Source organism: Chinchilla lanigera, unplaced genomic scaffold, assembly GCF_000276665.1.
Source record: "Chinchilla lanigera isolate Chin_1 unplaced genomic scaffold, ChiLan1.0 scaffold00034, whole genome shotgun sequence".
NCBI classification, from domain to species: Eukaryota; Metazoa; Chordata; class Mammalia; order Rodentia; family Chinchillidae; genus Chinchilla; species Chinchilla lanigera.
In genome coordinates, this window is record NW_004955435.1 from 22,761,470 (window position 1) to 22,789,349 (window position 27,880).

At 44.0% G+C, this 27,880-nt stretch overlaps 1 protein-coding gene across 1 annotated transcript in view; it reads left to right on the forward strand.

The window, feature by feature from the left end:
• The window catches only part of Phgdh (phosphoglycerate dehydrogenase), a 45,651-nt gene that overhangs the window by 3,997 nt on the left and 13,774 nt on the right, over positions 1–27,880 (forward strand). The window contains exons 2-7 of the mRNA XM_005389088.2: positions 11,612–11,763; positions 13,250–13,315; positions 16,422–16,476; positions 16,577–16,675; positions 25,290–25,422; positions 26,197–26,345. Coding sequence (XP_005389145.1) covers positions 11,612–11,763; positions 13,250–13,315; positions 16,422–16,476; positions 16,577–16,675; positions 25,290–25,422; positions 26,197–26,345 — 654 coding nt within the window. The remainder of the gene's footprint in view (positions 1–11,611; positions 11,764–13,249; positions 13,316–16,421; positions 16,477–16,576; positions 16,676–25,289; positions 25,423–26,196; positions 26,346–27,880) is intronic.

The window sequence follows — 27,880 nt, forward strand, 5'->3', positions numbered from 1 at the left end:
GCAAGGTGCTTTGAAGAACTGGATTCCCACCCGGAGAGCTCCAAAAAATGGGCAGGTCTAGGCAACTGGAGAATATTTTGGGTAGGGCAATAGCTGGTACAAGTAGACTGGAGTGGCAGGCCTGGGGCAGTCTTTGAGGGATGAATTACGGTGGGGGATAGGGTGGTACCTTGGAATAAATGGCTTTGAGGGCTCAGCCAAGATATGTTGGCTTGCAGGGTGTTGGTGAATATGTGCTGATGGAAAGAAATGGCAGAGGGTGGTAGATGAGGTAGGAGATGTGGATGCAAATGAGCTGACCAGAGTGGGATGTCCAGTTCTAATACGATGGACCCAGGGTCTTCTAAATGTGAGTCTTCAAAGACAGATTGCTTTTAGTACAAACCAGCTTGGACACCACACATGTACCACTCTGATTAAAGATGTTTCAGGCATCTCCCAGTGTCCAGGAAGACTGCTTTGGGGGAAAAATGGAGGTGCTACATGGTGAATTTCCATATGGAAGATCGTGTCATCAAGCTACTTTTTAAAGAGAAAATAGTGTTATTTCGGTGCTTGTCTCCTGTGGCTGCAAGTATAGGTGGACAGTTGGAGAGTCAGTCTGCTCTGCAGCTAGGGTTTCCTGTGGGAAATAGGTCCTGAAGTTCTGCCACAAAGCCAAAATGATTGGCTGGATTTTCCAGAGCAGTGGGTGGGACTGAGGTGTAAGCCCTGGAACTTGATAGATGGGTGATATGATTATGACTCATTTGCTCCACAAGCACTGCTTGTCAGTTGAAATTTCACCCTTGATGCTGGGCTGACCACTTCAAAGGGAGATTTAATTCCTCAGTGTTACCAGTTGCCTAAGGGATCATCACTGGTTGCAAAGGAATGCGCTTTAAAAATGTGCTTATTTTCTGCCCAACTGCCCTCCAGAAAGTTGTACAATGCACACACGCATTTCCCTTCATGCTTGCCAACACTGTGTTATTAGTTTTTTTGCCAATATGATGCCTGAAAGGAATATATTTCAAATTTTTCTTTCCCCTTCCCTTCCCTTCCCTTCCCTTTCCTTCTTCCTTCCTTCCTTCCTTCCCTCTCTCCTTCCTATTTTCTCCCTGTCTACCAATCCCGTTTCCCTACAATGTGATATTTAAGCTTGTGTGTCTGATTTATTTCACTTAAAATTGTAGTCTCAAGATGCATCCATTTTCCTACAAATAATTCAGATTTGTCCTTTACCAGAGTAGTATGCCATTGTTTGTAAATACTACATTTTCCTTATCCATTCATCTGTTGATGGACATTAGGCTACCTTCTAGATATAGCTGTATGAGATGTAATATGATGAAACTATAATATGATGTCTTTAACTCTTTGGGGAAGATACCTAGCAAGAGAATGTAATTTCTATTTTTAGTGTTTTGAGGAATCTTCATACTGACTTCTATAGTGCTTGTACGAGTTTACATTCCCATCATCAATGTAGATTGCCCCCCACACACACACACACAAGCTTTACCGGCATTTGTTGTTTGATTTCTTGATGATAGCCATTCTTTCTGGGGTAGGTGAAATCTCAGTGTTGTTTTAATTTGTATTTCTCTAATGACCAATGATGTTGAATATATTTTAATGTATTTGTTGGCCATTTATACTTCTTCTAAGAAGTATCTCTTCAATTGTCCATTTTTTTGATTGAATCTTTTATTTTGGGGGTTTAGAGATTTTTGAGTTCTTTCATGGTATAGCTGGCAAAAATCTTTTCACATCCTGTAGGTTGTTTCTTCCCTCAATTGGCTGTTCCCTTTGCTGTTCAGAAGCTTTTTAGTTTGATGTAATCTCATTTTTTGATTCTTGATGTAATTTCTTATGCAGTGGGGGTTCTGCTAAGAAAGTCCTTTTCTGTGCTTATGTCTTCAAGATTTTCACATATTTTATTTTCCAGCAGATTGTTTCTCTTGTAATATTTTGATTCATTTTTATTTTATTTTACAATATGGTGAGAGATTTGGGACTAGATTCAGTCTTCTGCATGTGGGTAACCAGTTTTGTCAGCATTATTTTTTAAAGAGAATATCTTTCCTCCAGCATGTGTTTACTGGCCCTGTATCAAAAATCAGATGGCTGAATGTGCCTGCTATTGTTTCTGCCTCCTTTCTTCTGTTCCATCGACCCACATGTCTTTCGATACCAGTACCACTCAGGTTGCTTTGTTTTGTTTAAATGATTATAGCTTTGTAAAAGCTTGAAATTCCAGATTGTGATGCCCCCTACTTTGCCCTTGTTACCCAGGATTACTTTTGCTATTCTGGGTCTCTTCAGGTTCCATTTAAATTCTAGGATTGTTTTTTCTAATTCTGAGGGGAATGCTGTTGATATTTGATTGGGATTACATTTAAATGTATATATTAGTTTTAGTAGTATGGCAATTTTGACAATATTAGTTCTGCTCATCCAGGAGCAGGGGGTGTCTCCATTTTGTGATGTCCTCTTTGATCTCCTTTTTCAGAATACTGTAGTTTTCTTCATAGTCTTTCGCTCTCTTGGTTAGATTAATTCTAAGTATTTCTCTTGATGCTATTGTGAATATTATTGTTTTCCTGATTTCTTTTCTTGGTGGTCCCATTATTAGTGTACAGGAATACTGTTGATTTTTGTGTGTTGATTTTCTGTCCTGGTACCTTGCTGAATTTATTAGGTCTAGGAGCTCTTTGGTGAAATGTTTTTGAGTCTTCTATGTAAAAGATTCTGTTTTTGGCACAGAAGGATAGTTTGACTTCTTTCTTTCCTGTACCTATTCCTTTTATTTCTTTCTCTTGCCTAATGCTCTGTCTAAAGATCAACTACTATATTGAGCAGGAGTGGTGAAAATTGTCATTGTTTTCTGGTTCTGATGTCCTGGTATTTTTAAGTGCTGCTTTTAGGAGCCAGTTGAGAACTTGAGCTTGGGCCCCTCAGAAAGCTTGGGTGTGATCCCAGCTTCTGCCATATCCTTGCTGTGTGACTTCAGCAAGTTATGTTTGTTAGAATAGAATACTTGTCTCAGAATTGTGAAGCACAGCATTTGACACAAAGTATTTGCTCAAAAAGTGATAACTTGCATTGTCAGTAAATCACTCCAAGGGATTTGAGTTTGGTTTCTATGTCTACCTGGCCCTGATGGACTCTGACCATATCATTTTGACATCTTGACAAGCCCACTAGCTCTTCCTTACGTATTGTCTCAGAGCTTGCCTCTGGCAATGACTTTCCAGTGCTTATGTCTAATTTTCAGTCTATAAGAGTGACTTTCGGCAGGTTACCTCTCAATGCCCCTGTTTTGAAAAATGAGAATAATTATGCCCCTTCTCTTTGGAGTTGTGATGAGGATAACATAAAGCACCTGCTGTAATATCTACACCCAGTAGGTGCTCAATAAGTAGTTCATGTCATAGCACCAAGGCTGGTGAGATTGTACCTTGGAGATAAAGAACACAAATACAGAAAATAATTTATTACAGAATGTTTGCTACTTGTTTTAGGAAAGTGAACTATAGCTAAAAAACCAAACTGCAGGTCAAAGAGAGGATAACCAAATATGAAACACCATATCCTAATGATCAGAACAAAGATGGGGCTTGGGAGAATAGTCATCTCATCAGGAGTTTCTGTGAAGAAAAGTTTATTGTGATTTGAAAAGTCTGCAGAGTGTGACCCGGCAGAGAATCCTGTTCTTTGGAGCTACAGCAGTGGACTTGAATGTTCCTGAAAGGGACAGAGTATACCCTTTCTTTCCAGACATTGGCTACTATTCATCTAGGATGCCACGGGAGGAATCAGAGCACCGTCCAGATATACCTGGTGTTAGGAATACCACCCTTGGCAATTGTACTGCTGGTAAATGTTGGTATGTCTGGTTTTGTTTTTCTAAATTTAAAAAATTTTTTTATTTTAAAAATAAAAGGAAAACATTAACAGACAGACAACCATTTACAAAATAGCAAAAGTACGATACAAACAATACAGAGTTACAAACAAAGTGGTAGGAAATTAACAATGCTTGTATTACATATTGATATCTTTAAAGTGGTTTCACATGAAAACAAACAGAGACATGCAATATTGATCAGTCAAGGACTCATTAACTGTTTCTTTCAGCAAAGAAATAGAAAACAGTAGATCAACTATGTTAACTATCCTGCATATACATACATACAAAATTTCTCCTTCTTTCCCTTCTCTTTTCTCACATCCCAATTGCCCTTTTACTCTTGAGTGTCTTCCTTTTATTTCACAATGTCTATCATACCTCCAAGTTTTTATTAACTCTTTCAGGTTTTACACTAGTGAGACAATGCGGTGCTTGCACATGCAGGTCTGAGTTATTTCACTTATGAGTATGGCCTCTAGTTGTGACCATTCACCTATTAAAGCCTGGAGTTTATCTTTCTTTATAGCTGAGTAATATTCCATTATATAAAAGTACCACAATTTTTTTATCCAGTCCTTAGTGTGGTATATCTGTTTTTAAGCGCCTTGGGCCCAGACTGCTTCTAATTCATCTTGAATTGGTCTAGCTTAATGCCAGATATCAGGGACCCAATCCATGGACTAAAGGAAAGAGGGGGTGTGGGAGAGGGGATATAGGCAGCTTTTGTTGGGCTTTAGTTTCTTACCCTCAGAATGAGCCTGGGCCATATATTTGAAAATGTTTCTTGAAATGTCCAGCTTTAAGGCCCTCTTTCAGACCACAGACATAAAAGGGCTCACGGTGCTTTCAGGCGACTTGCATGGAGCTCTCTGCTTACAGGCCCAATCAGTGAGGCTGCAAGAGTCGCAAGCTGCTGTTGAACAATCGGACGGTATTTAGACATCCTTGAGACCAAAGTGTTCTGTGCTACCTCATAAGCTTCATTCCTTTTCTCTCATTGGAGATAAAGTAGCTCTCTGCTCTCTTTGCATTTAATTTGTTAATGTTACACGGAATATAGTCCAGGCTTTTGTGTACAACAAGGGTGGCAAGCGGGTACCTTGATTGAAGATCACTGGAAATTGCGCTCAGGGCAAGTCTGTGCCAACAAAAGACAAAGTGCAAACAGAAAAAGCTGCCAGGGTGACAGAAAAGTAAAAGCACTGCACACAGGTCATAGCACATGAAATCAGCAACAGCAACATCACACAGGTAAATCAGGCTTTTGGAATTTAAAGGCTGTGCCCCTCAGCCCAGGCAACTCCCTCTGAATCTCTAGGTATGATTGACAGGGTGCTTGCTGGGTCATCTTAGGGGCTTTCAACACGCATCCACCCTGACCTTAATCAATGTGTGACGTATAGTGAGTATTTATGAACCCTTCATAGGGAAGGGGTAGGGAGTAAAGATGCCTGAGGGTCAGGCTAAAAGATCTACCATGTGTGCTGTCACCTAGAGCATCAGAGACATTACTATTGAATTTTTGTGATTTTGTTTTTTAACCTCTTTTAGAACAGAGGAAACAGGGATGACCAAAGAGTACAGTTTAGAATTAAATGTGTGGAAGGGGTGACTCCTCAGATCCACTGTTTTTAATTATGAGGGTCTAGACTCCTGCGCACTCAATACTATAGTACAGAGTAGCCCTTCACCCTCGGAGCCAGGTCCGTGAGGCCTTTCTCTGTCTCCAGAATCCAGACAGGAGAGAGGGAAGCTGGGTAAATGAGATCAGATTAAGACTTCCCTTGAGAAAAATGCACCTGAGGAGCCCCTATGCCAACCCTCTTGTGGTGCAGATGCAGACTAGGCCTGAGGAGTGAGGTGACTTCCTGGACAACCTACTTTGTTGCTGCAGACCTCGGACCAGAGCTCTGGCCGCCTAATTTTGTAGGGAACTGCTCAGTCTCTCAGTGTACCCTGGGGAGGCACGGCGACACGCACATATGAAGAAAATAAAGACAAGAGACAAAAGCTGGGTCAGGTGGAGATGACCTCTTGCCTGATGGGTAAGAGGACCTGCACAACAACAGTAGGGATGTTTATTTATACTCTTGCACAGTATAACGAGAGGCAAGGTTGCCTAGTGACTAATGACTCAGTTGTCCAGGCAGGATGATTTTCTCAAGACTGAGGTAGCTTCACTGCTTGAGGCACTCTGGCTCTGTCCCGCCCTCACACTTGACCAATTTCCAGCTTTAGCCACTCCCAACATCTCTCTTTTCTCTGTTTTGTAAATGAGTGGTGTTTAGTTGAAGCTGGAAGAGCTAGGCTTGAAGAATATAGTCCAAATATCCATAACAGTGGGCACTTACCAGCCTACCTGGCAATTGTCAGAAGTTGTTGCTGACTTGAACCTTTTCAGCTTACATATTACTGTGGCATTGCTTCTCACATTTTATGGTTATACTTTTCTGCTGGATGTTCAAGACCAAGTTAAAGCAAGACCTGTATTAATCAATTTTAATTTCTTGCTATCTGTCAAGTTCAGTTAAGTCTCCTCCGGAATCACCTTGGAACCAAGTATAGCACCTCTAGATCTTCTGACAGAGTCAGCCATCTGGATGAGTCACGGCCATTGCTTGACCAACTTGTTTCTGTGAAAGAGATTTTTTTCTCTCCCGGTGACTCTCCTTAAGCATACTATATATCATAGAATCACTTTCCTCTGTGGTCCCATAATCTCCTTGATCAGAAAATCAGCAACTCAGTTATAGGATGTTGCAGCAGAGGTTCTCTTATGTCCTGAGTCCTCACTGACCTTGGAGGGTTAGAGCCAAAATATTGGCTGTCTTCTTAGCCCATTTAACTCTCTAAATCTTTGGTCTCCAAATCTCAGTTGTTAAACATCCAGAAGAGAAGACTAATGACGTTACCTTGTAATGGAAGCACTAAGCTTAAAATTACTGTCTTAACTGAATAGCAAACACCTTAGAACATAAAATAGAACCATTATTTTTTAATAAACATGGATATACTAATATTTAAATCCTTATAGAATGTTAACGGATAACAGTTACATTTTTACACAGAATTTTGGAAATCAAAACCATATATAACATTGCAGCATTACAGTCATGACAATTTGTAATATACCTAATTTTTCATTTTGACATAACAACCCTTTAAACTAATCATCTCTAATACATAAGAAGATTTTACCCAATTAGTTGTCCTTATGGGATGTACATCACAAGTTTTTTGTTAAAGGCAGGGGTCTGAATCTGAAGGAAAGTCTTATCACAATAAGCAATCTTTGTTTTACATTTTGGGAACCTGTACATCTGGAATCATGAGTACATTTAATGTACCTTGAGAATAACACTAATGAATTGCCATACACATGTGAAAACCTTTGTTTCTTAATTTAATTTTGTATCCAGAGCATCTTTTATGAGAAAACCTTATTGTAATTTAATTTTTTTGAAAAACATTATCTTTTGAGCAATGACCAAATTATTGGGTGTGTATTCCAGAGACTGTCCAGATCAATGGGGGCTTCTCATTAATAAACAGAGGTTGGCCACCCTCTATTCACCAATTGGAGTCCTGTCCAATAATCTCTCCTCACCCTAAGGAATTGTGGTTAAATGTCTTAATTTTTCAAATGAGCAGTTAGTAGACTAATTTTGATGTCACTTAGACCAGCTGGCAACTCAATTGAAAGCTCTAACTCAATTTAAGTCTCTAACCCAAATTGTATTATGAGCAAATGATAAAAGAAAAATTGTTGAACTCAAAGTAAAGGGGAACAGCTGTTCACAGAATGACAGACAAACACGTAAACAAATACACAGACCAAATGAACAAACATCTTTACAAAATCAGAGTGCACTCAAATATATTTTTGACCAAATTGAATTACAGTAACTCTGTTACAATTTTAGAAGTTTATAATTATAAATAGACTAGTTACATTTTGTTTGTCAATTGGCAGAGCTGTTTCATCAGAAAAATTTGGAAGGAATAGAATCTTCTATCTGTAATGAATACGCATATTTCATATTTTATTCTGTCTTAAGAATACTGGTAACTTTTCACTCAGCTATCTCTGCATACTTTATCAGCTATTTAAACCTTAGATTTCCATTTTTGTCAGTTTCTTCAACAGGCCCCAGGTTGAATCTAGCTAGCCTCATCATTGTCAACTTTTCCAGATCTGGACTCATGATACAGCCAAACAGCATTTTCTAGCAAAACACAAACATATCCTGAACCCCAAATTAGCATTTTTTGCTTTACCTGATTAAATTGTTTTGCTGCTGTTGTACTATCTTTTGTAAAATTTTAAAAAAATTAATAATATATGTTCCCAAGTGAAGTGGAAGGGATTGATTCCCCTTTTCGTTTTTGTAATTTAATTTTCATCATATAGTGAGAAACCTGTATCCTATATTTTGAAAGAGGAAGCCATAACGTAGCCTCTCTTAACCTAATATGACCCATCTGTGAAAACCAAAGCAAACTGAATTAACCTGTCAGAAAGATAATGACAATAACACCAGATAAATTAGCCCAAAAACTGGATAGAGCCAATTAATATTACCAAATAAAGTCTGAAAATCATTTTAGATTGATCTGAACAGTTTGAGGTAAATTGTCTTTGTTGGATAAATTGACCAAATATGAAGTTGACCCAAATATGAAGAAGTTATCATAGTTTGTACCTCTTTGGAGGCCACCACTAGACCTGGAATTATTTAAATGTGTTGTCAAAATCAAGCATTTAGTGTTTAAACCCCACTGCTTTTGGATTGTACTCCAAACTTTTTTATCTATTTGTAAAACACTAAAGCTTTTTTATACCAATTTAATTTAGGACTGTAAAACAGATTATCAACCTTATTAGGAATGAAGAGCACTTTACATAATTTTTAAGAGTATCCCCATTACATGATTTTTTTTTTTTTTTACTAAAGACAAAATCCTTTTATCTTGGTGATGGAAACAGCCTTTTAAATCAATCACCTTGAGGGGAAATGTAGCAGCTTCTCTTTTAGTGTCAATTATAATGGAGAAAGAGAACCACTGTATTTCTGTGAGGCTTTATTCCCTGCCATGCAGATATTTCCTGGGGGGCTCTATTCCCTGCTGAATGGCCTTTTGTCTCCCTCCAGGTCAGCAAGTTTTTGCCTTTGTTACTTAGGATCTGTAGTTGTCACACCCGCCATCCATATTTGTGTCTAAATGCCCTTTAAAATGTTTTTTCTTTAGCTAACCAATTTTATCATCGAACCTAATAGGTGTCAAAAGACCCAAATCCTTGGAGCCCCTTTTTAAAAATTTTGTCAAGGAAAGAATGATGAATTGAGTGATACAAGAGTCTGGGGTGATTTAAACCAAGTTTTGTTCTCTGACTGCACCCTCCACTCCATTGCCTCGGGGCTGGGCGAGCTGCTAGCAGGAGCTCCATTGTCTTAATACCAGGAATGGACTCCCCCGCCCACATTCCTGCATGGCACCCAAGTTCTTCTTGGCGGCTAGTTGTCCCTCCTGGTCTGGGCTCCCACTTGGCTGCAGGATGCCCTGTTTTTGTACGAATTTCAAGCACAGGCACTGTTTTGAGCTGAATGAATTTCTGGTGTGAATAGCGCACATGCCAGTGGTTGATGAAGTGTGCCAAAAGCCATGGCCAGGCCAGGCGCAAGGCACTGCTGGGAAATCGCAGCTAGGTCTCCCTAGGACTAGAGCACAGGCTCTCCCTGAACTGGGTTTGCACCTCTCCCTCTGGCGGCTCCGCTGCATCACTCAGAACCAGCCATGTGCAATTTAAAACAAATTTTTCCTTTTTCATCTGACTGAGCAAAGCTGGAGGGTTCAAGCTCTATTGGTGGCACCATTGTTCTGCCCTCCTTGTCCTGCTTGGGCTAAAAACTTGACTTTAAAGTACAGTTCTCAGCTGAATCCTTTGTGGTTATAAAACTCCTTCTAACCACAATCCAGAAAAGAAAAGTAAATACAAGAACCAAGAAAACAACAAACATTTTTATATACATCTATAAACATCTTGAGACACTGCTTGCCCCAATTTTAACTACTAATACATCAATATACTTTTCTTTCTCCTTTTTGGCTTCTCTTAAGCCTATATTTCTCTTTAAGCTCATTTATCTCTCTGGCTTTAGTGAACCCACTTCTGGCCGTAGTAAACCCATTTCTAGCCCTAATGAACCCGCTTCTGGCCCTGATGAGCCTCCATCCCCACACTTTACACCTGATGTGCCAATATCGCTTACAGGTCTCTGCTGAACACCGGCTCTCACCAGTGCTCTTCTCTACCCTGTTGTATGCACTCCGGAAGCGTACCCACAACCCACTTATTCACTCTCTTCGGTGTCCTGTTCAGGCACCGAATGTAGGGAACTCATTGATCTCTTCGTGTACCCCCGGGAGGAATGGTAGCAGGTATAAGAAAAATAGACCAGAGACAAGAGCTGGGTCAGGTGGAGGCAACCTCTTGCCTGATGGGTAAGAGGACCTGCACAACAATAGTAAGGGCGTTTATTTATACTCTTGTAAAGTTAGTATCGTTAGAGGCAAGGCTGCCTAGCGACTAACAACTGAATTGCCTGGGCAGGAGGATTTTCTCAATGCTGAGGTAGCTTGACTGCTTGAGGCACTCTGGGTCTGTCCTGCCCTCACGCATAGGACCAATTTCCAGCTTCAGATGCTTGCAACATAATTTCCCAGTTGGTGTTTTTGCTGCTTCCTTATCAAACTGGGAATGCCAGTTTGGGACAGAGTGTAAAATTATTCACCTACCTCATCTCTTGGAAAACTCTCATTCCATGCTTGGGCAAAGAATATCTTTATTCTGGGAAAATAACTATATACTAGAGAGTTCTGGGTGAGCCCAAGAAAGAATGTCTTGGGTCCATTTTAGCCCAAGTGTAGTGGCTGTGATGAATTTATAGTCTTATTTTTATTTTTTTGTTTTTTGAGGCAAAGTGTTGGTGTGAGTTCAGACTGGCCTTGAACTTATTTACCTCATTTACTCATCCAGCCAGCCAGCATTTTTTGAGTGCCTTCATGTGTCAGGTATGGGCTCACAAAGTGGAGTTAGATCCTACTTGTTCCCCTCATAGCTTAGTGTCCAGTGGAGCTGGCGATGTTCGTTTCTCCTCATGTGCTTGCGGCTGAAGTTCAGATTCACTGCAGGTGAGGGATGCAGAGTGGATTTGAACCTAGGTTGGACTGACGGTGGAACATTCCCAGGTGTGTATACAAACATTGCCTTTTTTTCTTAGGCAGTAACCACAGTCAGCAAGCTCATAGGAGCTCCCACTGTGAGCAAAGCTCTGTGCAGGAATGTTAGGATTTCACAGAGCTGCCTAGCAAGTGGTCTCTGAACTCGGACCCACTTTCTGGGCACTCCCTGGGCCCTGTATGCCCACTGTGGTCCCATCTACAAAAGAATAAGCCGGGTGACCAGAGCTTATGGACAGATCTTGTCACTTGTTCACGGTGCCAGGCAAAGTACCACATGTTTTAGAGCTATAGTCTCCTCAACTCCAAATGAAAATGTGGCATGAATCCTGGTCCTCACCGCACTTGGTAATGAGCACACCAAAGCTGCTAGAGTGGGTGGCATTACTGGCTCTCCGTATGCCTTAACCAGGAGTAATCCTTACCCTAAAGCTTGAAGGAAAATTTTGTGGATCCAAATGTTTTTCTCCTTAGGACTGTGAGGGCCTTATTGTCCGCTCGGCCACCAAGGTCACCGCTGATGTCATCAATGCAGCAGAGAAGCTCCTGGTGGTGGGAAGAGCTGGCACAGGTGTCGATAACGTGGATCTTGAGGCTGCAACAAGGAAAGGCATCCTGGTCATGAAGTAAGTCATGGAGGCTGAGGGGTACATGTGAAGACCACATGGATAGAGAGGGAAAATTTGGTTTAGAGAAGTGAGTTAGGTGGAAGAACTTCCAGAAGGGTTCCCTGAGTCCCTAGGGATGGTCACTCTTACAACTCAGGTGTTCCCAAAGTTGCTGGGATTAAGACTGGAATCTCGGTAAGTTCCACAAATCCACCCTTATATAGGGCTTGCACCTTTATAGGCTGGCTCGGGAATCAGAGAACTTAGTTTATCTGCCTTTTTCAAGCCCTCCCCCTCCACTGTTCTATTTGTGACTGGTTTTATTAGCTCTGCTCTACACTATCCTTCTACCTTCTACCAATCCACAAACCTTCTAAGGGGTTGACTACATCCTTTCTCTTCCTCACAACCCTGTACCTTCTAGAGCAAAGACCTCATTTTGTCTTGCAGCATTCCAGGCCCAGAATTAAGCAGGGTCCCCTTAAAAGTGCATTGGCAGAAACCCAGGGTCAAATGGTCATTGTAAGCATACCAGTGCTGCACTGTACCTGTTCAGGCACTTAGAAGGTGTGCAGAGTCATCTCTGTTCTCCTGTATGACCCCAAGCCCTTTTTCTTCCCTTGGGAACCTCACTGTCCCTTCCCCCACTTTCCATTTTGACTGAACATCTGACTGAGGTCAACATCGGAGGGTAGAAATGTTAAAGGATAACTCAATCTGCTCTCTTGCCCTGGACCCAAAGACAGTCAACCCCAGTCCTCACTTCTACCTCCCCCCCACTGCAGTCTCTTTGCTCACAGAGAATGGGACCTGGTGGTCTTGCAGAAAGACAGGCTTTGGGAGTCCTTTCAGCACCTATATGATCACATGAGTTTTCTTTTCTGTAAACCTCATTTATAGGGATCAAAGATTCCAGTAAAGGAAGGGTGGTAAATGTGTGTCAAATTCTTTCAAAAACATAAAAAGCCTTTAAGAAAAGAAAAAGGTTGTGTTGCAGCCTCTGTTCTCCTTTCTTTAAGATGAGCAGAGTCAGTGCTCCCCTTTGTGTCAGAGTAAAGAGGTTTCCTCACTTCAGAACTTGAGTAGAAGAAGCCAAACAGGTAGTGATAGAAATGTTAGCTTTGCTACTAACACAAGCCAGGTTGGGTACCTTGATGGTGTCCGGTGGATGATATCTGACTTCTGAATTAGGTAGACTGGTTCAGCCTTCCTGACTCACCCTCAACAGGATGAGGCAGCAAGGAATTGGGATTTCTGTAGGCAGACTGGTCCTGAAATGAGGAGAGAAGAAAGGGCTGAGCCACACAAATATCTCCCAATCATATGAGACACTCCTCTGCCTTAGGGGAAGTGAGAAGGTGTGTTTCTCTGATGGTGTCCTTCCACATGGGAAGAGAAGGCCAGGGCAAGGCAGTTTCCTTCCAGCCCTGGGACGTAGGGTGGGACAGTGGAATACTGGGTCTGGGCCGACTGACTGATGTTCCATCTTTCCTTTGGTCTTTAGCACCCCCAATGGGAACAGCCTCAGTGCTGCAGAGCTCACCTGTGGGATGATCATGTGTCTAGCCAGGTAAGTACCCGGCCTCTCAGCAGAACCAAGCTCCCTGATGTGTCAGTTATTAGGACTTGCCAAGCAAAATGATCCTGGGGAACTTAGAAATATTTCATTCAGTGATTTGCAGACCACTGAGAACCTTTGACACTGTCGGCCCTCTACTTAGCCTTCATTACTAAAGAGGCTTTGGGTCACTAGGGAGTGCACATAAGGAGAGGGAGGATGCAAATCTATTGCTCATTATTTAGGATCAGGCCAATTGAAAGAGTGTGCTCGATGCACTCTTCCTTCTTTCTCTTTCCAAACTTGCCCTGTCAACATCGGCAGTGCTATGCTTTCTCCAGCCACAAACTCTTGCTCATGTTCTCCATACTGTGCTGCCTAGAGCACCCTTCCCCATCTTTGTCTAGCTACTTCTGCTTGTTTTTGATTCAGCTCCAGTGTTATTTCATCTAAGAAGCTCTGTCTGGTTTTCCTAACTGGGCTGTGTTCCTTGCAGAGTCCTATGGCCCATAAGCCTTACCTAAATCTGGATTGTAATAGCATTGGAATAAACACCTGGTGTCTGCCTACCTGTGGATTTATAACACAGTAGAACTCAAGTGGCTAAGTTTCTTGCTCTTCCAGCAGGGATTGTAGGGGTACCTCTTGAAAAGAGGAGATGGTCTGGTGACTAAATTGGTGTGACATATAATATATAATACTCCTATTACGTTGTGAAGTCTTTTAGCAAAATGAGGTACTTCCACTGCATGGAATCATATTTCTGTGACAAAGAAGAAGAACAAGCCTCCCAAAAAACAAGGGAGGAAGCTGTTCCAAGTCCTTTAGAAGATTCTTGGATCCTTAAACCAGGAGGTCAAAGTGGCCAGTACTTCTTACTTTTCTGCTTAGGCTGGAAACTTCTGGGACCAAAAAATTCCCATTTTCCTACCTCAGGACCTATTCTCCCTTTTCTAGGGGAAGGATCCAAAGAGTAAACCTATGCTCTAACCCCTAGCCAAGATTCCTAAGAAGGATGGGGAAAGGGATGGGCAGGAGCAGTTTAAAGAGCAGAATGATCTCAGCCTAAGAGAGTCTTCAAGCTAGCCCAGAACACATCAGGGCTGAGTGTCCCTCTCCTTGGAGAAATATTAAAGCCTGTTTTATTTGCACTATTAAGTTCAATGATCTCTCTTTCTGTCCCCACCTCCCTATCTTTATTTTTGAGTGAGGGAGGGATCTTTGTGCTGCTTTCTTTTTTTTTTTTTTCCGGTACCAGGAATCGAACTCACGACTTTGCATTTGCCAGGCAGGTGCTCTGCCTCTGAGCTAAACCCCCAGCCCCTGTGCCGCTTTCTATTTAATTAATTCCCTTACTTTTTTTCCTGGAGATAGAAGGAAGGGATTTCAAGCCAAGAGTAATTTTCCTCCTATTCCAGGATCACTTTACTTAAAGAAGTAGGCACAGTACTATAATTTAAAGGAGGTTTCTCCATGCCAGCCACTCATCCATGACCTCCCTCATCTAAGATGCCTGAAAACTAAGAAGCAGGTACCTCCTTAAGAAGGGACTACTGAGGGGCTGGGGATTTAGCTCAGCAGCAAAGCGCCTGCCTGGCAAGTGCAAGGTCGTGAGTTCGGTTCCCGGTACCGGAGAAAAACAAAAAAAAAAAAAAAAAAGAAGAAGAAGGGACTACTGTATTCCCGTTATTGCTGGCAGTCATGTGAGCCATTCAGCCCCTTCCATGCCATTAGAAGTTTTCAATAAATCAGTGAACCTAATCGTTTCTTCCAGAGTCTAAAATAGAGAAGATGCTCCTTACACTTTGTTTCTCATCTCTTTTTTGCCTCCAGAGATACCTGTGAGTCATGTCCATATAACATGTCTACCTTTTGACCTGTAACTTCCCCTTAATTTCAACTTCTGTCCTCCATAGAAAACATGGAGATTCAGACCTCCACATAGATCAGTAGGAGGAAATAAGCTGTGGGGTGTGTGGCAAGTACAGGGGATTGGTGGTGGAACAGGAAGGTAATGTAGATGCTGGAAGTGTTGGGACAGGACAGAGTGGAAGGTCTGTACTGTGGTGCCTACATGCCCCAGACTGGGCCAAAACCTTTGAGGCTTGTCTTGTGTTTTCTCATTGCTGAGACAAAATATCTGACACCCAAATTAAAGAGGGAAAGCTTTATTTAGCTCAGTTTGTGAGGTTACAGTCCATACTTGGTTTGCTCCAAGGCACAGTGCCACATGGCAGAGGGCAACTGTTCATGGTGGCAGAAGACAGTGAAAGCAACAAGAGCAGAAAGGGAGGAGCAGGTGGAAAGAACCTCTTTCCTTTCCTCATAGTATATGCCAACTACGTGCCCCAAGGCGGGTGTAGCACTCACGCCTATAATTCCACCATTGGACTATGGATCAATCAAAAACTCTAGAAGCCCACCCCATGACTGCATGAGGCTTTGAGGGGACATCTAGACACAAACCATAACAGGGCTTAAAAAACTGTCAAGGAAGAACAAGCAATCAGGAGTCTTCATGATAATAATAGACGATATCAAAAGTTGTGGTCCTGACCAGATAGGAAAATGAAGATAACTCCTTGAACTTTTGGATAGAACATTTGATGTCATCAGAGTCCCCTGTGTCCTGTTCATTTAGCCATGCAAACTCTGGGAGATTGGCCATAGTTTGGAGGAGAGAACTCAGCTAGTCATTTTCATCATATCTCTTTTTTTTTTTTTTTTTTTTTTTTGGTTTTTCTCTGGTACCAGGAACCGAACTCACGACCTTGTGCTTGCCAGGCAGGCGCTTTGCCGCTGAGCTAAATCCCCAGCCCCCTGAGCTAAATCCCCAGCCCCCATTTTCATCATATCTCAGTGGCTGAGCTGGATCAGGATTTCTTCCCAGACTTCTCACTAAAGGCAAAGTTCCCAGGGTTCCAAAATCAGCTCATCGCAAGTGTTTCCTTCTCCCACCCTTTCTTTCCCCCTTGAACTGATGGACCCATGCTGAGCTTGATGTCTGGGAAAATGGCCAGGGCAGGTGGCTGTGCAGATCTGTCGTTGTACCTCCTTCCTCCTTCCTGGGCTGGTGGGGGCCTGAGTGGTCCTGCTGAACCTGTTTCTGTCATTACAGGCAGATTCCCCAAGCGACAGCTTCAATGAAGGCTGGCAAATGGGAGCGGAAGAAGGTGAGCAGCAGCTTTGCCTTACCCTGCCTGCGAGCAGTGCCTGAGTCCGCACTTGGTGCTGACTTTGACCTCTTCTTGCCTTTTGCCTGTCTTGCTGCAGTTCATGGGAACAGAACTGAATGGAAAGACGCTGGGGATTCTTGGCCTGGGCAGAATTGGAAGAGAGGTGGCCATCCGGATGCAGTCCTTTGGGATGAAGGTAGGAGGTCACTGGACCCCTTGGATTTGGGACTTTCTGTCACCATTTTGGAAATGGTGACTGGTCTAGGGAGACGCCAAAACTTTTGTTCTAGTTAGGTCTTTAGAGCCCTTTACTAAATAAGCAGCAAAACCATGGAGAAAGAGGATGCTGACCTGCTGATTGGGATACTTGAACTGAAAAGCTAGGAATACATGGGCGTGGTCCTTCAGCTCTCCAATGAATTATACCGCTGAGTGCCTCCTAATGGAGAGATAGACAAAAACAGAGAAGAAAGGGGTGTTTGTTTTGTTTTGCTTTGGTTTTTTGAGACAGGTTGTCCCTGTGTAGTCCAGGCTGGCCTTGAATTCGATGCCAGGTTGAGCTCAAACTGGTGATCTTCCTGCCTCAGTCTCCTGAATGCTGGGATTGTAGGCATGTGTCTCCACACAGGTCCTGAGGAGGGTTCTTGTCTCCATCTTATCCTTCCCCATCTTGATATGAGGTTCTCCTGGTTCTGCTGTGTCTGTTCTCCTGTGATATTTTAGGAACCAGCAGCAAATTTACAGCTTTACAATAAAGGCACTGTCTTTCTCTCCTTCCCATTTCCCTCCATGTTTCAGAAGAGATCTAAACGTGCTTGCATGCATGCTGTGATAATAATTATGGGGCCCATGGTAGCCAGAAGGCCTCATACCTATCTGACAGCTGACCCCTGCCTCTTCCCACCTTAAGAATTCAGGAGGCTTCTGACTGAGGGAGGGTTGGGATCAATAGCAGTGCCACCCTCAGGCCAATCCAGGGGACAGTACACACTAGAAGGCTAGTCACCTGCAGATCTGCGCATAGAGGCCAGAGAAAGGGAGCAGCCTACCATGCTGGCAGACACCTCCGTGAACACAATGGTTGTTAAGGGAGTTACAGGGATTATGGGTCAAACCAGGAAACCCTTAGTTAAACATTAAAGGAAATTGTTTTGACAATAATCAGATCATCCTAGGTCTAGAAAATTTTGCAAAGAGCTGCTGTGGAATTTTACCTTTCTCCCTTTATATTGTTGTTGTTCTTTTTCTTCTCCTTCCTCTTCCTCCTCTTCCCCTTCCTTCTTCTTCTTTTCCTGTTCTTCTCATTTCCTTCTCCTCCTCTTCTTTTTTTTTGTGGTACTGGGGATTGAATCCATGGCCTTCACACTGAGCTACATCCCTAGCCCATGTTTTTCTTTTTCTTTTGAAACAGCATCTCACTAAGATGTCCAGACTGACCTTGAACTTCCAATCTTCCTGCCTCAGCTTCCCAGAATGCTAAGATTGAAGACATGTGCCTCCACACCCTGCTCTTCCTCACTCTCTTCCCATTATTTCCATCCCTCTTACTTGCTTAGAATTTGAAAGAATGTTATAGGTTGATCGTTAATTTTATGTTGATGCTCAGAATTTGTAAATATGTCTCTAAGGTCTCATGGTGAATGGATGGTAGACTAGAACCTGGACATCAACCCATAACCACAGTGAACGTTTCCTCTCCCTGCTGCCCCCACAGATATGTTTTCTGAGCCTTAGCATGTATTTATCTAGATGCTGGAGTGGGGTGGCGTAGCCCAACAGGAGCCACTGATCATGACAACAAACCACAGCCCTCTGCTCAAGGGTGGAAGGGTGCCATGAACTACCAAAAGCATTTTCTACTCTTTCCTCTTTTGTGAGAATCAAGGTCAAAGTTGAATCTGATTTTCTAAAAGCAGAAGTCAGTGCTTAAGTGACACTAAGAGCACATGAAGCCAACCTGGTGATCATGTCACTGATCGTATAGTGACTTGGGTATAGATGGTGAGGCCAGCAGCCATTCCATTATTCCCACTTCCCTTTCGCTGGCACCACCAAACACCAGCTTCCTCTAGCTTGAGATCATTCATTTCAAGGAAACCTTAGAAGTACCTGAGTCTCATCAAAGAGCCCCACCTCATTTCCTGAATAATAGCAGAAATAAGGAAGGTCTCTGTTCAACTTGTACCTCTGCATTGCTCACTCACTACCCTGGGCTGTGTCTGGGAGGTGTGGAACCTTGAACATCAGCATCAGGCAGTTGATACCTCTCAGTCATGAATTCAATCAGAGATGTCTAGAGCCTGCTCACTGCAGTGTTACCCTGTGTTTCTGGGCTCATTGTCAAGGATATGCCTGAACATCATATTTCCACCACAGCCTTGTGGGGCATTGCCTTCCCTTGCAGTTTCTGTCTCTGGAGGGTTATTCTCAGTTGGCTTAACTTTCAAATTACACTCTTCACATTCTGTAAACTCCTGAAACGTGCTTTGGATGTCTCCCTCGCAGTGCCTCCCGTGCTGCCTGGGCCTGTCCCTCTGTAGTATCCCAAGTGGCTGCTCTTTGTGCTCAGTGCTTACCTTGACCCAGCTCCCAAATACTGGTCTGGGTCCTTACGAGTTTTGTCTTAGGGCAGAGAGATCCCAACCTGTATTACTCAAACTTTTGTCCAGTTTGTGGTCTTCCTGCTCCTAGAGTTCTGGTATTACGGGTGTGTGCCACCATGCCCTGCCTATAGGAATGTTAGTGATCAAGCTGTAAAATACTTAGTTTATAGTTATCCAGACAGAAAACTGCAATCAGTGTTTATTAAACATGGGTTATTTCAAACTAGCCTTATTCATCTGGAAACTTATTAAACTGGTAGAACATGGAAATTCCCAGATATCATTTATCTGGGCTACTTAAATTGTATTTTAATCATGTAATAAATAAATGCATTTCTCTACAAGTTAAAACATAGATAAGGGTCTCCTTTGTTACCTTCCAAATCCAGTGTTCTCATAGTGACACCAGTTTGGCATGTATCATCCCAGACTGTTTCCGGTGCATTTCTATAAAGTGCACATAGTTCTATGCCTGTGAGTGGTTCCATGCCTATGGAGAGCACAGTACTCTTTGTGGTGCTGAGATAAAAATGTATGTCTTAGAATAACTCGAACTACCGTTCTTTCAGATTTTTGTGTGATGTTATCTTGAGTGGATAAATTGCTTTGTATTTGGCCATTCCCCTAATAATGAATATGTATGTTGGTTGTGAATAGACTTCAGCAGGACTTCTTTAAGCCCCTGGGCTTGATGCTAGTGCTCTTAGAGGGACTGGTAGAGAGTAGAAAAATGGGCTCTCAGCCTGGAGGGAGATTGTCCATGACAGTGCAGGGTTGTGCCTCCTCTGTCATTCTAATCAGCAGCCTGGGCCATGTGACGTTTGCTAGTGGATGAAGCTAGAGGCTGTAGTTAATACTTAAGAGTACACAATCAAGCCTGGCTTGGGGTACACAACTATAATTCTAGCAAAGGCTAAAGCAACTGGGCCAGTCTGGACAATTTAGTGGCATAGCAAGACATAGTCTCAAAATTTAAAAAACTAAAAAAGGCTGGAGAGGTAGCTCTGCAGAAGCCCTGGGTTCAATTCCTTGTACTGCAAGAAAAAAAGGAAAGAAAAAAAAAAAAAAGAAAAAAAGGAATTCAGAATCAGGTCCTAACAGACATAGGAAGGCTGGAATGATTGGATATACTCAAAAGAAGTTTAGCTAGGATACATTTCAGTGTTTAGCATGCAGGTCCAAAATGCAAATTTTGTAGGTAGGAGCATTTGCAAAAAGTTTTTCTGGGAGAGGAGAGCTTTGGTTGACAAAAGAGCAGTACAAATTCCTAGATTCATGGCTGGTGGAAAAGATAGCGACTTCTTGGCAACACTGAAGAACTACGGGCCAGGTGTGTTGGTAAATGCTTATGATCCCAGCTATTTGGAGGCTGAGGCAAAAGGACTGCAAGTATCAGGCCAGCCTGGGCAACTTACTGACACACTACCTCTAAATAAACAAAAAAAATAAGAGCTGGGCTTGTAGCTTAGTAGTGGAGCACCTGTCCAGCATGTGTGAGGCCTTGGCACATCCAGTGTATTCAGTGCCCTATACAGACAAAAGACTGTGCCTTCTAGAGCAAGGAAAGTGATGTTCTTCCCCCTCTCTGCTGGCCAGCCTGTAGCTTGCTGGTGGCCTGAGTCATACAGTTCTTATACTACTTGATTTTTGCTTGGAACTTGTTCTGAATAGCGTTACTGAATAATGGATTGAAACTGCAGAGACTTAACTCCTTCCTGCTGGTTTGACTCTTAGACTGGGTTACAGGCCCAAGCCACTTGGGAGCTGAGCCTCGTATTCTCTTATCAAAGCTTTCCCTGAAGGTTCCTGATCACCATCTCTGAACAGTTTCTCTGTGGTCACTGTGGTGGACTTAACTAAAGCCCAAAGGGCTGGACCTTGAACCTGATTCTTTCAGGTTCAGCTAATGTTTACTGAGGTCTACTGTGCTAGTTTCTGTGCCACAGTGACCCTGTTGTCCCAGCCTTGCACATAAGGAAACTGAGACCCCAGAACATCATATAATAAACTCAAGATGATATGGCTGTGGAGCGTGGGATGTAGCTAAGTGGTAGAGCACTTGCTTAGAATGCCAAGAATTTGATTCCTAGTGCTCGAGTGCGCATGCACACACATACACAAAGACACACATAGACCTGTGATTAGTAAGTGGAACTCCGTGCAGTCTGAGTGTGTTGCCTTCCAGCCTGATGCACTTTGCCCAGTGCTACCAATGTTTGCATTCATGATCCACATGAGTTAAACAGTTCCTGTGCCAGGTTACTATGCTCAGCCATTCCAAAGTTGGAAGCTCTTATCCTAGCCTGGTACTAGACTTCTTCCTGCCATAGAGTACTGATTTTCAAACTTCCCAGGGCCTCAGATTCTGGAAGGGTACCATGGTTACACAGGTGGAGGTGAGGAGGGGCATGGGAAGGCATTCAATGCTTGACTTTGGCCCTTCACCTCTATGGCTTTGAGTGCATCTTTTTTGTTTGTTTGGTTTTGTATTTTTGCAGTACTGGGGATTGAATGCAAGGAATCCCCCAGCCCTTTAAATTTTTTAATTAATTAATTAATTAGTGTCTTTGAGCCAGGGTCTCCGTATGTAGCTTATTCTGTCTTGACTTTACAATCCTCCTGCCTCAGCTTTCCAAGTAGCTGGGATTATAGGTGTGTGCCACTACGTCCAGCTTTAATTTTTACTTTATTTTTAAATATTTTTTTTTCAGCACCGGGGAGACAGTCTCACCAAGTCACTAAGTTATCCAGGATGCCTTTGCATTTGCCATCTTTCTGCCTCGACTTCTTGAGTGTTGGGATTACAGACACGCACCACCATGCCTAGGTGGATCCATTTTTAATATTAGGTTTCTGCAGAGGATGTTGCAGCTGTAGGCAGATTTTAAATACTAAGCCAGAAACCTTGGCCACAGTGTGGAAAAAGAGTGACTATTCTGGTTCTCCACCGAAGCCTCTGCCTTCAGGCCTCTGCTCTCTGCCCTTATCTGTTCCTCAGCAACCTGTTCCCCACCACCCCAGACACCTGCTGACATAGAAGGGGTCCCGGGCCAGGCTTGGGCTGCAGGATGCTTCCTTCCGCCCCCTCCAGGCCAAGTCCTGGCCCCTGAGAGTGCAGTAGCAACAGAGTGCTGGGTGCTGACGACTCAGTCAGCATGGCCAGGCCTCTCTGTCCTCTTCCTCTCTCATTCCACACAAGAATATACCTCTGTGGTATGGTTGATACACTGTGTCAACTTGGGGAGTCTAGAGGTTTGGCTAAGTGACTCAGCAATTCTGCATCTTGGGGTGAAAAAGACATGCCCTTACCCTTCTGGGATGTTGGTCATTGTGTCTTCATTGAGAAGTTTAGTAGGTGAAATATGTGATTCAGCAGGGAGCCAGGGTGCTTACTTGGTATTCATCCTAAGCCTGTGCAAGAGGAGGGCGGAGATTATGTGAGTGCTGCACGCCCCCTGCGTGGGGGCAGTCTGCTTACGGTATAAGGGAGAGGAAGAGGCTGCTTGCCACCACTGCTCCCTTTTTGCTCTTACTGCTTTTGCTATCTTCCCCCACCATGAGCTGTTGCCCTCTGCCATGGGCCACTCTGCCTTAGAGCCAGCCAAGTATGGACTGAAACCTCCACAAACTGTGAGCTCAATGAACCTTTCCTTAATTTTGGGCATTGGGTATTTTGTCTCAGCAATGAGAGAAAAAGTAACCGAGACAATCTGGATCTGAGAAAGTGGGATCATTGTTGCCGTCGGCTTCGGTCCAGTACACAAAGACAACTTGTCAGGCTTACGGAAGGGATCCTGGCTCCTATCCTGGCCATTTCTCCCTCCTCACCAACATGAGCAGGGAATGGCGGTGTCTGAAAAAGACCCCAGTGCTTGGGGGAGCTGATGGTCCTTAACGGGCAAGAAAGACAGCCTCTTTCCCCTAACCCTCTGCCAGTGGTTGTTGTGGGGTCACTTGGCTTTGCTTATTCTGACAGGCTAATGGTGAGAAGTGTGATCCAGAACTTCAGTCATAACCATTTTTATTTTTTTCCCCAGAAGTTCTGCATCTGAAATGGAAGTCCTATTTTACATTATATTCTAAAATAATGTAGTTCTTCTAATTTCAAGAATAATTCACAGTATGGTAGAAATCTTAAACACTGAAGGAAATCACAAGGAGAAATAATGCCTCTGTTCAAGAGATAACCACTGTTCAAGTTTTCTGCTGCATTTTCTGTTTCCTTTAATCCTGAGTTTGTTTTGAGTAAACTGGGTTAGTTCTCCTGAGGGTTAAGCAGAATTTTTTTTCAAGTGACTGTAATCATTGAATGTTAGACCAGGGGTGACTGAAGTCATTCACCCTGCTCCCATATTCAGGGTGAGGATGGGGCCTGACATGGGCCTTGACACACAGTTGGCAGCAGCTGGAGCAGGACTTCTGCTGCGCAGTGCATTCTGTATGCTGTGGGACCCCAGCTGTCAGCTGCCTTGCCTTCCTGAGGACATGGATGGGATGCCTTTGAGAGTCTTAGGGCTCCTGTACCCCTGTCTTTCCCCACAATCAAGGTTGCCAACAAGGGCTGATCTCCTAGGGAGAGCCCTATGAAGCCCTCCTGGGTAGATGAGGCGGGAAGCTGACAGATCTTTGCTGTTGCAAGAGGTGGACCTTTGTGCCTGGATGTTGACTGCCTGGCTGCTTGTCCTGGCTTGCTGACCCTGAGGCACAATTCCTGTTGAGGCTGGTTTGAGGGCTGTCCAAGACTGTGCTGGGTATAAGAGACATGTTTGCAACTCCTGTACCACTGCTTTCTCACACAGGGCTGTGGCCTCCCTGAGCCTCCTCTGAGGGTTCAGGTTTGGGGAGAGTGGCTTGTCTGGGTTCCCTGTGCTGCCTGTGGGACTGTACTGTCTTCTCATAGCAGTCAATGTACCCTCTGTTGCTGCTCCCCAGGTCCCCATGCTGACGCATCCCCTTTACCCTTACCCCACCTCTGTTCTTTTGTAGTCCAGCTGCCAGCCTATCTGGCAGGTGGGCACCAGGAGCCCAGCCTCTGGAGCAGAATACCTGCCTTGTATTCTGTGCCAGCTCTATGACCTCTCTGCCTCAAGGTCTCCTTGGTAAAATGGGGAAATAAGGTTACCTAAAACCATCAGGCATGAAGAGGTAGAAGTACTTGACACATAATAAATGCTAAATAAATATTTGTCTTTATTAGCTATGAACGTAAAGTCCTTTCTTTTGTCTGACCTTTCCTCTTCTCATCACTGATATTTGATGACCTTGTGTCACTTTCACCAGCCTGTTGTTGTTTACTCCCTAGAGTTTCTTGCCTGCTTCTGTCTTTTGTAAGTCAACCTCCCTGCCTTCCCAGAGACCCGAGGAAGTGTCCCTTATTTGCAGACCCCACATCTTCCCTGGCCAGCCCAGACCAATGTTCTATCTTGGTGCTTCCTCAGGCCTAGTGTCTTATGTCTCACCCTCATCCCCTGGACAGGTGCTTGTTCCACACTCCAATCAAACCTGCCCTGTTACAAAGATCTGCCATTGCCTTTTATATCTCTGTGTAATTTTAGACAATAAGCTATGCACATTAGTCGATAAATGCAGGTTATTCCAGGAATAGAGAGACATTTTAGGCCTCATTCAGAGAAATTTTAAAGAGAACTGTACCCTCTGCTGGTGTGTCAGCCCTTGTGTCTCATCCCCAGTGATGCATCCTTGTCTCATTCTTGATCCTGGGTGCACCACCAAAGCCTCCTCCATCATTTCTTCTTCCCTCTGTCTAAATACTTAGTGTACTATCTACTTCCTAGATCTTGGCCCCCCAGCTGTGGCTGCTCTCTTGCATCCATTTCCTCGTGGCACCCTACAATGATGTCACTGCTCCCCACGTGATTGTCCTCCCTCACTTAGTGCTCCTGTCTTAGAGCTTTCAAGCTCCACCTTGTCCAACCGTGCATGGTGTGCTCTTGCATCTAATTGTAGCTGGAACGCTGAGGCAGTGTTGCCTGGCTGTGCCCATTCCTAACTGTGCAAGCTGTGCTTCCCTCAGCTCTAAAGCAGGCAAAAGAGCAGCAGTAAGCTCACTGGATTGTGAGAACTAAATTGGAGGATCAAATTAAGCTTAGCATGGTATTTAGAATGTAGTGCTTGATAAATGGTTGCTGTTGTTAATAATGATGCTGATAGCTCATAATAATACTTTTTTTTCTCATGTCTGATCAGACTATAGGGTATGACCCCATCATTTCTTCAGAAGTATCAGCTTCTTTTGGGGTCCAGCAGCTGCCCCTGGATGAGATCTGGCCTCTCTGTGATTTCATTACTGTACACACGCCTCTCCTGCCCTCCACCACAGGTAGTGTGCCCTATTGTACGGGTTGGTCACCGAGGCCACAGATCAGACAGGAAGTGGACCCTCTGTCTAGGCCTTCTTTAGACACTGCTGAGCAGGTCTGGGGAGAGGCTTTGTCTGTGCCTCTGCATTAAATGGCACACTGGGGATAGGAAAATTCCAAGAAAGAATCTTCATCTGGGCTGGTCAGGGGAAAAGCAGGGCCCCAAACAGACGGTCCTCCATGGGGCCACTAGGAAGAAAGGGAGGAAAAGAGGGAGGGAGGGAGGCAGGGAGGAAGATGGGTTAACTCCCAGTAGGTGCGGGCAGGCAGGAAACTACACTGACCTCATGGAAAGCTCGGATAGAAAGACGCATGTTCATAGTTAATGAAGACATTTATTTCGCACTCACTCTGTGTAAGATGCTTTCATATAACTCATAGGTACCGTTACTCGGTACCCTTATCACCGGAGCTTTTGATGCCTATTCAAACAGTGGCCCATGTGGATGCTTTTCCGAGCCCCTGCAAGGCTTTCTGATTCTTTCAGGCCCACTTGAAGCATTCCCACTCCAGAATGTCTAGAATGTTTCTAAACTAAGTTTACCCCGGATCCAGAACCGGGAACTGCCTCTGAGAGTCTGGGAAGGAAGGTGTTAGAACAGAGAGACAGATGTCCAGCAGGTAGAGGCTTCCTTCAGGGAGGAGCTGGTTCAAAGGAAAGCAGGGCCTCTGGAGCCAGTGCCCATATGGGACCCAGGCATCACTGCAGCTAGCAGCTCCTCTCTTCTTCCCAGGTTTGCTGAATGAAAGCACTTTCGCCCAGTGCAAGAAAGGTGTGCGTGTGGTCAACTGTGCCCGAGGAGGGATTGTGGACGAAGGTGCCCTGCTACGTGCCCTGCAGTCGGGTCAGTGTGCTGGAGCCGCACTGGATGTGTTCACAGAGGTAAGTGCCTGCTGCCCAGTGTGGGGTATGGGGGAAAGACAGAGATGAGGGCAGAGGGAAGCCCAGCATTTTGGTGTCTCCAGCATCAATGCAAAGCAAGTAAACTGTTGCTAAAACTCTGTGAGGTCTGAGGAGCTTTCGCAGAGCTTGGTACAGAGGCACATGATGTCTGCTGCAAAGTCAGATGTTTAGGCCGGGCATGGTGGCTCATGCCCATAATCCCAGCACTGGGGAGGCTGAGGCAGGAGGATTGCTATGAGTTCCAGGCCAGCCTGGGCTACATAGTGAGTTCAAGGCTAGTCTGAACTGCTTAGCAAGACCCTGTCTCAAACACAACAAAACAAACTTCAGATGTTTAAATAGGACTCTAATCCTGGTCTTGGACCTCTGAGACTATTGTCATGTTGATAACTTGGAGATGATCGAGTGGCACATGAGTGAGATTAAAGATTTGGTACAGGGAGAGAGAGGAGTTTAGTGCATTGTTACGGGTCTCTGATTTAAGGACAGTTCCACAGCTAAGAAGACAGCTCATCCAGCATCCACTGGCATTCTTCCTGTAGAGACAAAAGCTAGAGGATACTGCAGTTTTCCCTTGGGGTCCACAGGTTGGGCTGCTTTCCCAGCAAGAATGGAAGATCAACCATATAGCAGATGACACACATAAGAGAGAGTACTTCTACTTGAGTACCCTTGGTCTGTTTCCTCAAAAGACCTTATCCCAGGCAGGATGATAGTATACCCCTGTGAGTGCAGTTACGTGGGAGGACCATGAGTTCAAGACCAGCCTGAGCACTGTAGTGAGATCCTATCTCAACATAAAAATAAAAAGACTGGGGATATAGAGCACCCTTGGGTTCAATCCCCAGTACTACCAAACAAACAAACAAACAAATAAGTATGCTGCTCCAGCATCAGGGTTCCTCACTGTGATTTAGGAAAAAGAGCATGGACTTTGGAGACTGCACTTCTGGTACATAGATTGCTGGCTTTGTGGCCTTGGCAAGTTGCCTTGGCAAGTTTATTGTATATAAATACCCTCTCCAAACCTCTGTAGCCAGTGTCTTCCCAGCCTATACAACACAGTGCATTTTGGTTTGTATTCCTGGTCATATCAGCTCATTTGTTAGTTTCGTGAAGGTAGAGGCACGCCTTGCCCTTCGTTGGGTGCCCTTCCCAACGCAGAGCCTTCTGCTGTCTTTAGTATCTTTGTACCACCTGCTACTAACTAGGTGGCTAACATGGTTACATGGTCAAGATTTAGTGGATCAACGAGCATGGCGAGAGTAGCCGGTAAAGAGGTCCAAGTCACATTCTCAAGGGCAAAATTCTGCTCAGTGAGCGAAAGGGTGGAAGGGACCCAGTAGGCAGCCTATGCCGGAGGGAGCCAGGATGCAGTTACCTGTGTGAGCATGTGCAAGGAGCAGAGTGCTGTGCTGACAGCCCAGTGAGACACACAGAACAGAAGGGTTGTAAGGGTACAGCGCGAAGGTGAGTTTTGGGGGCAAAACCAACAACAACCACAATACGTGGCT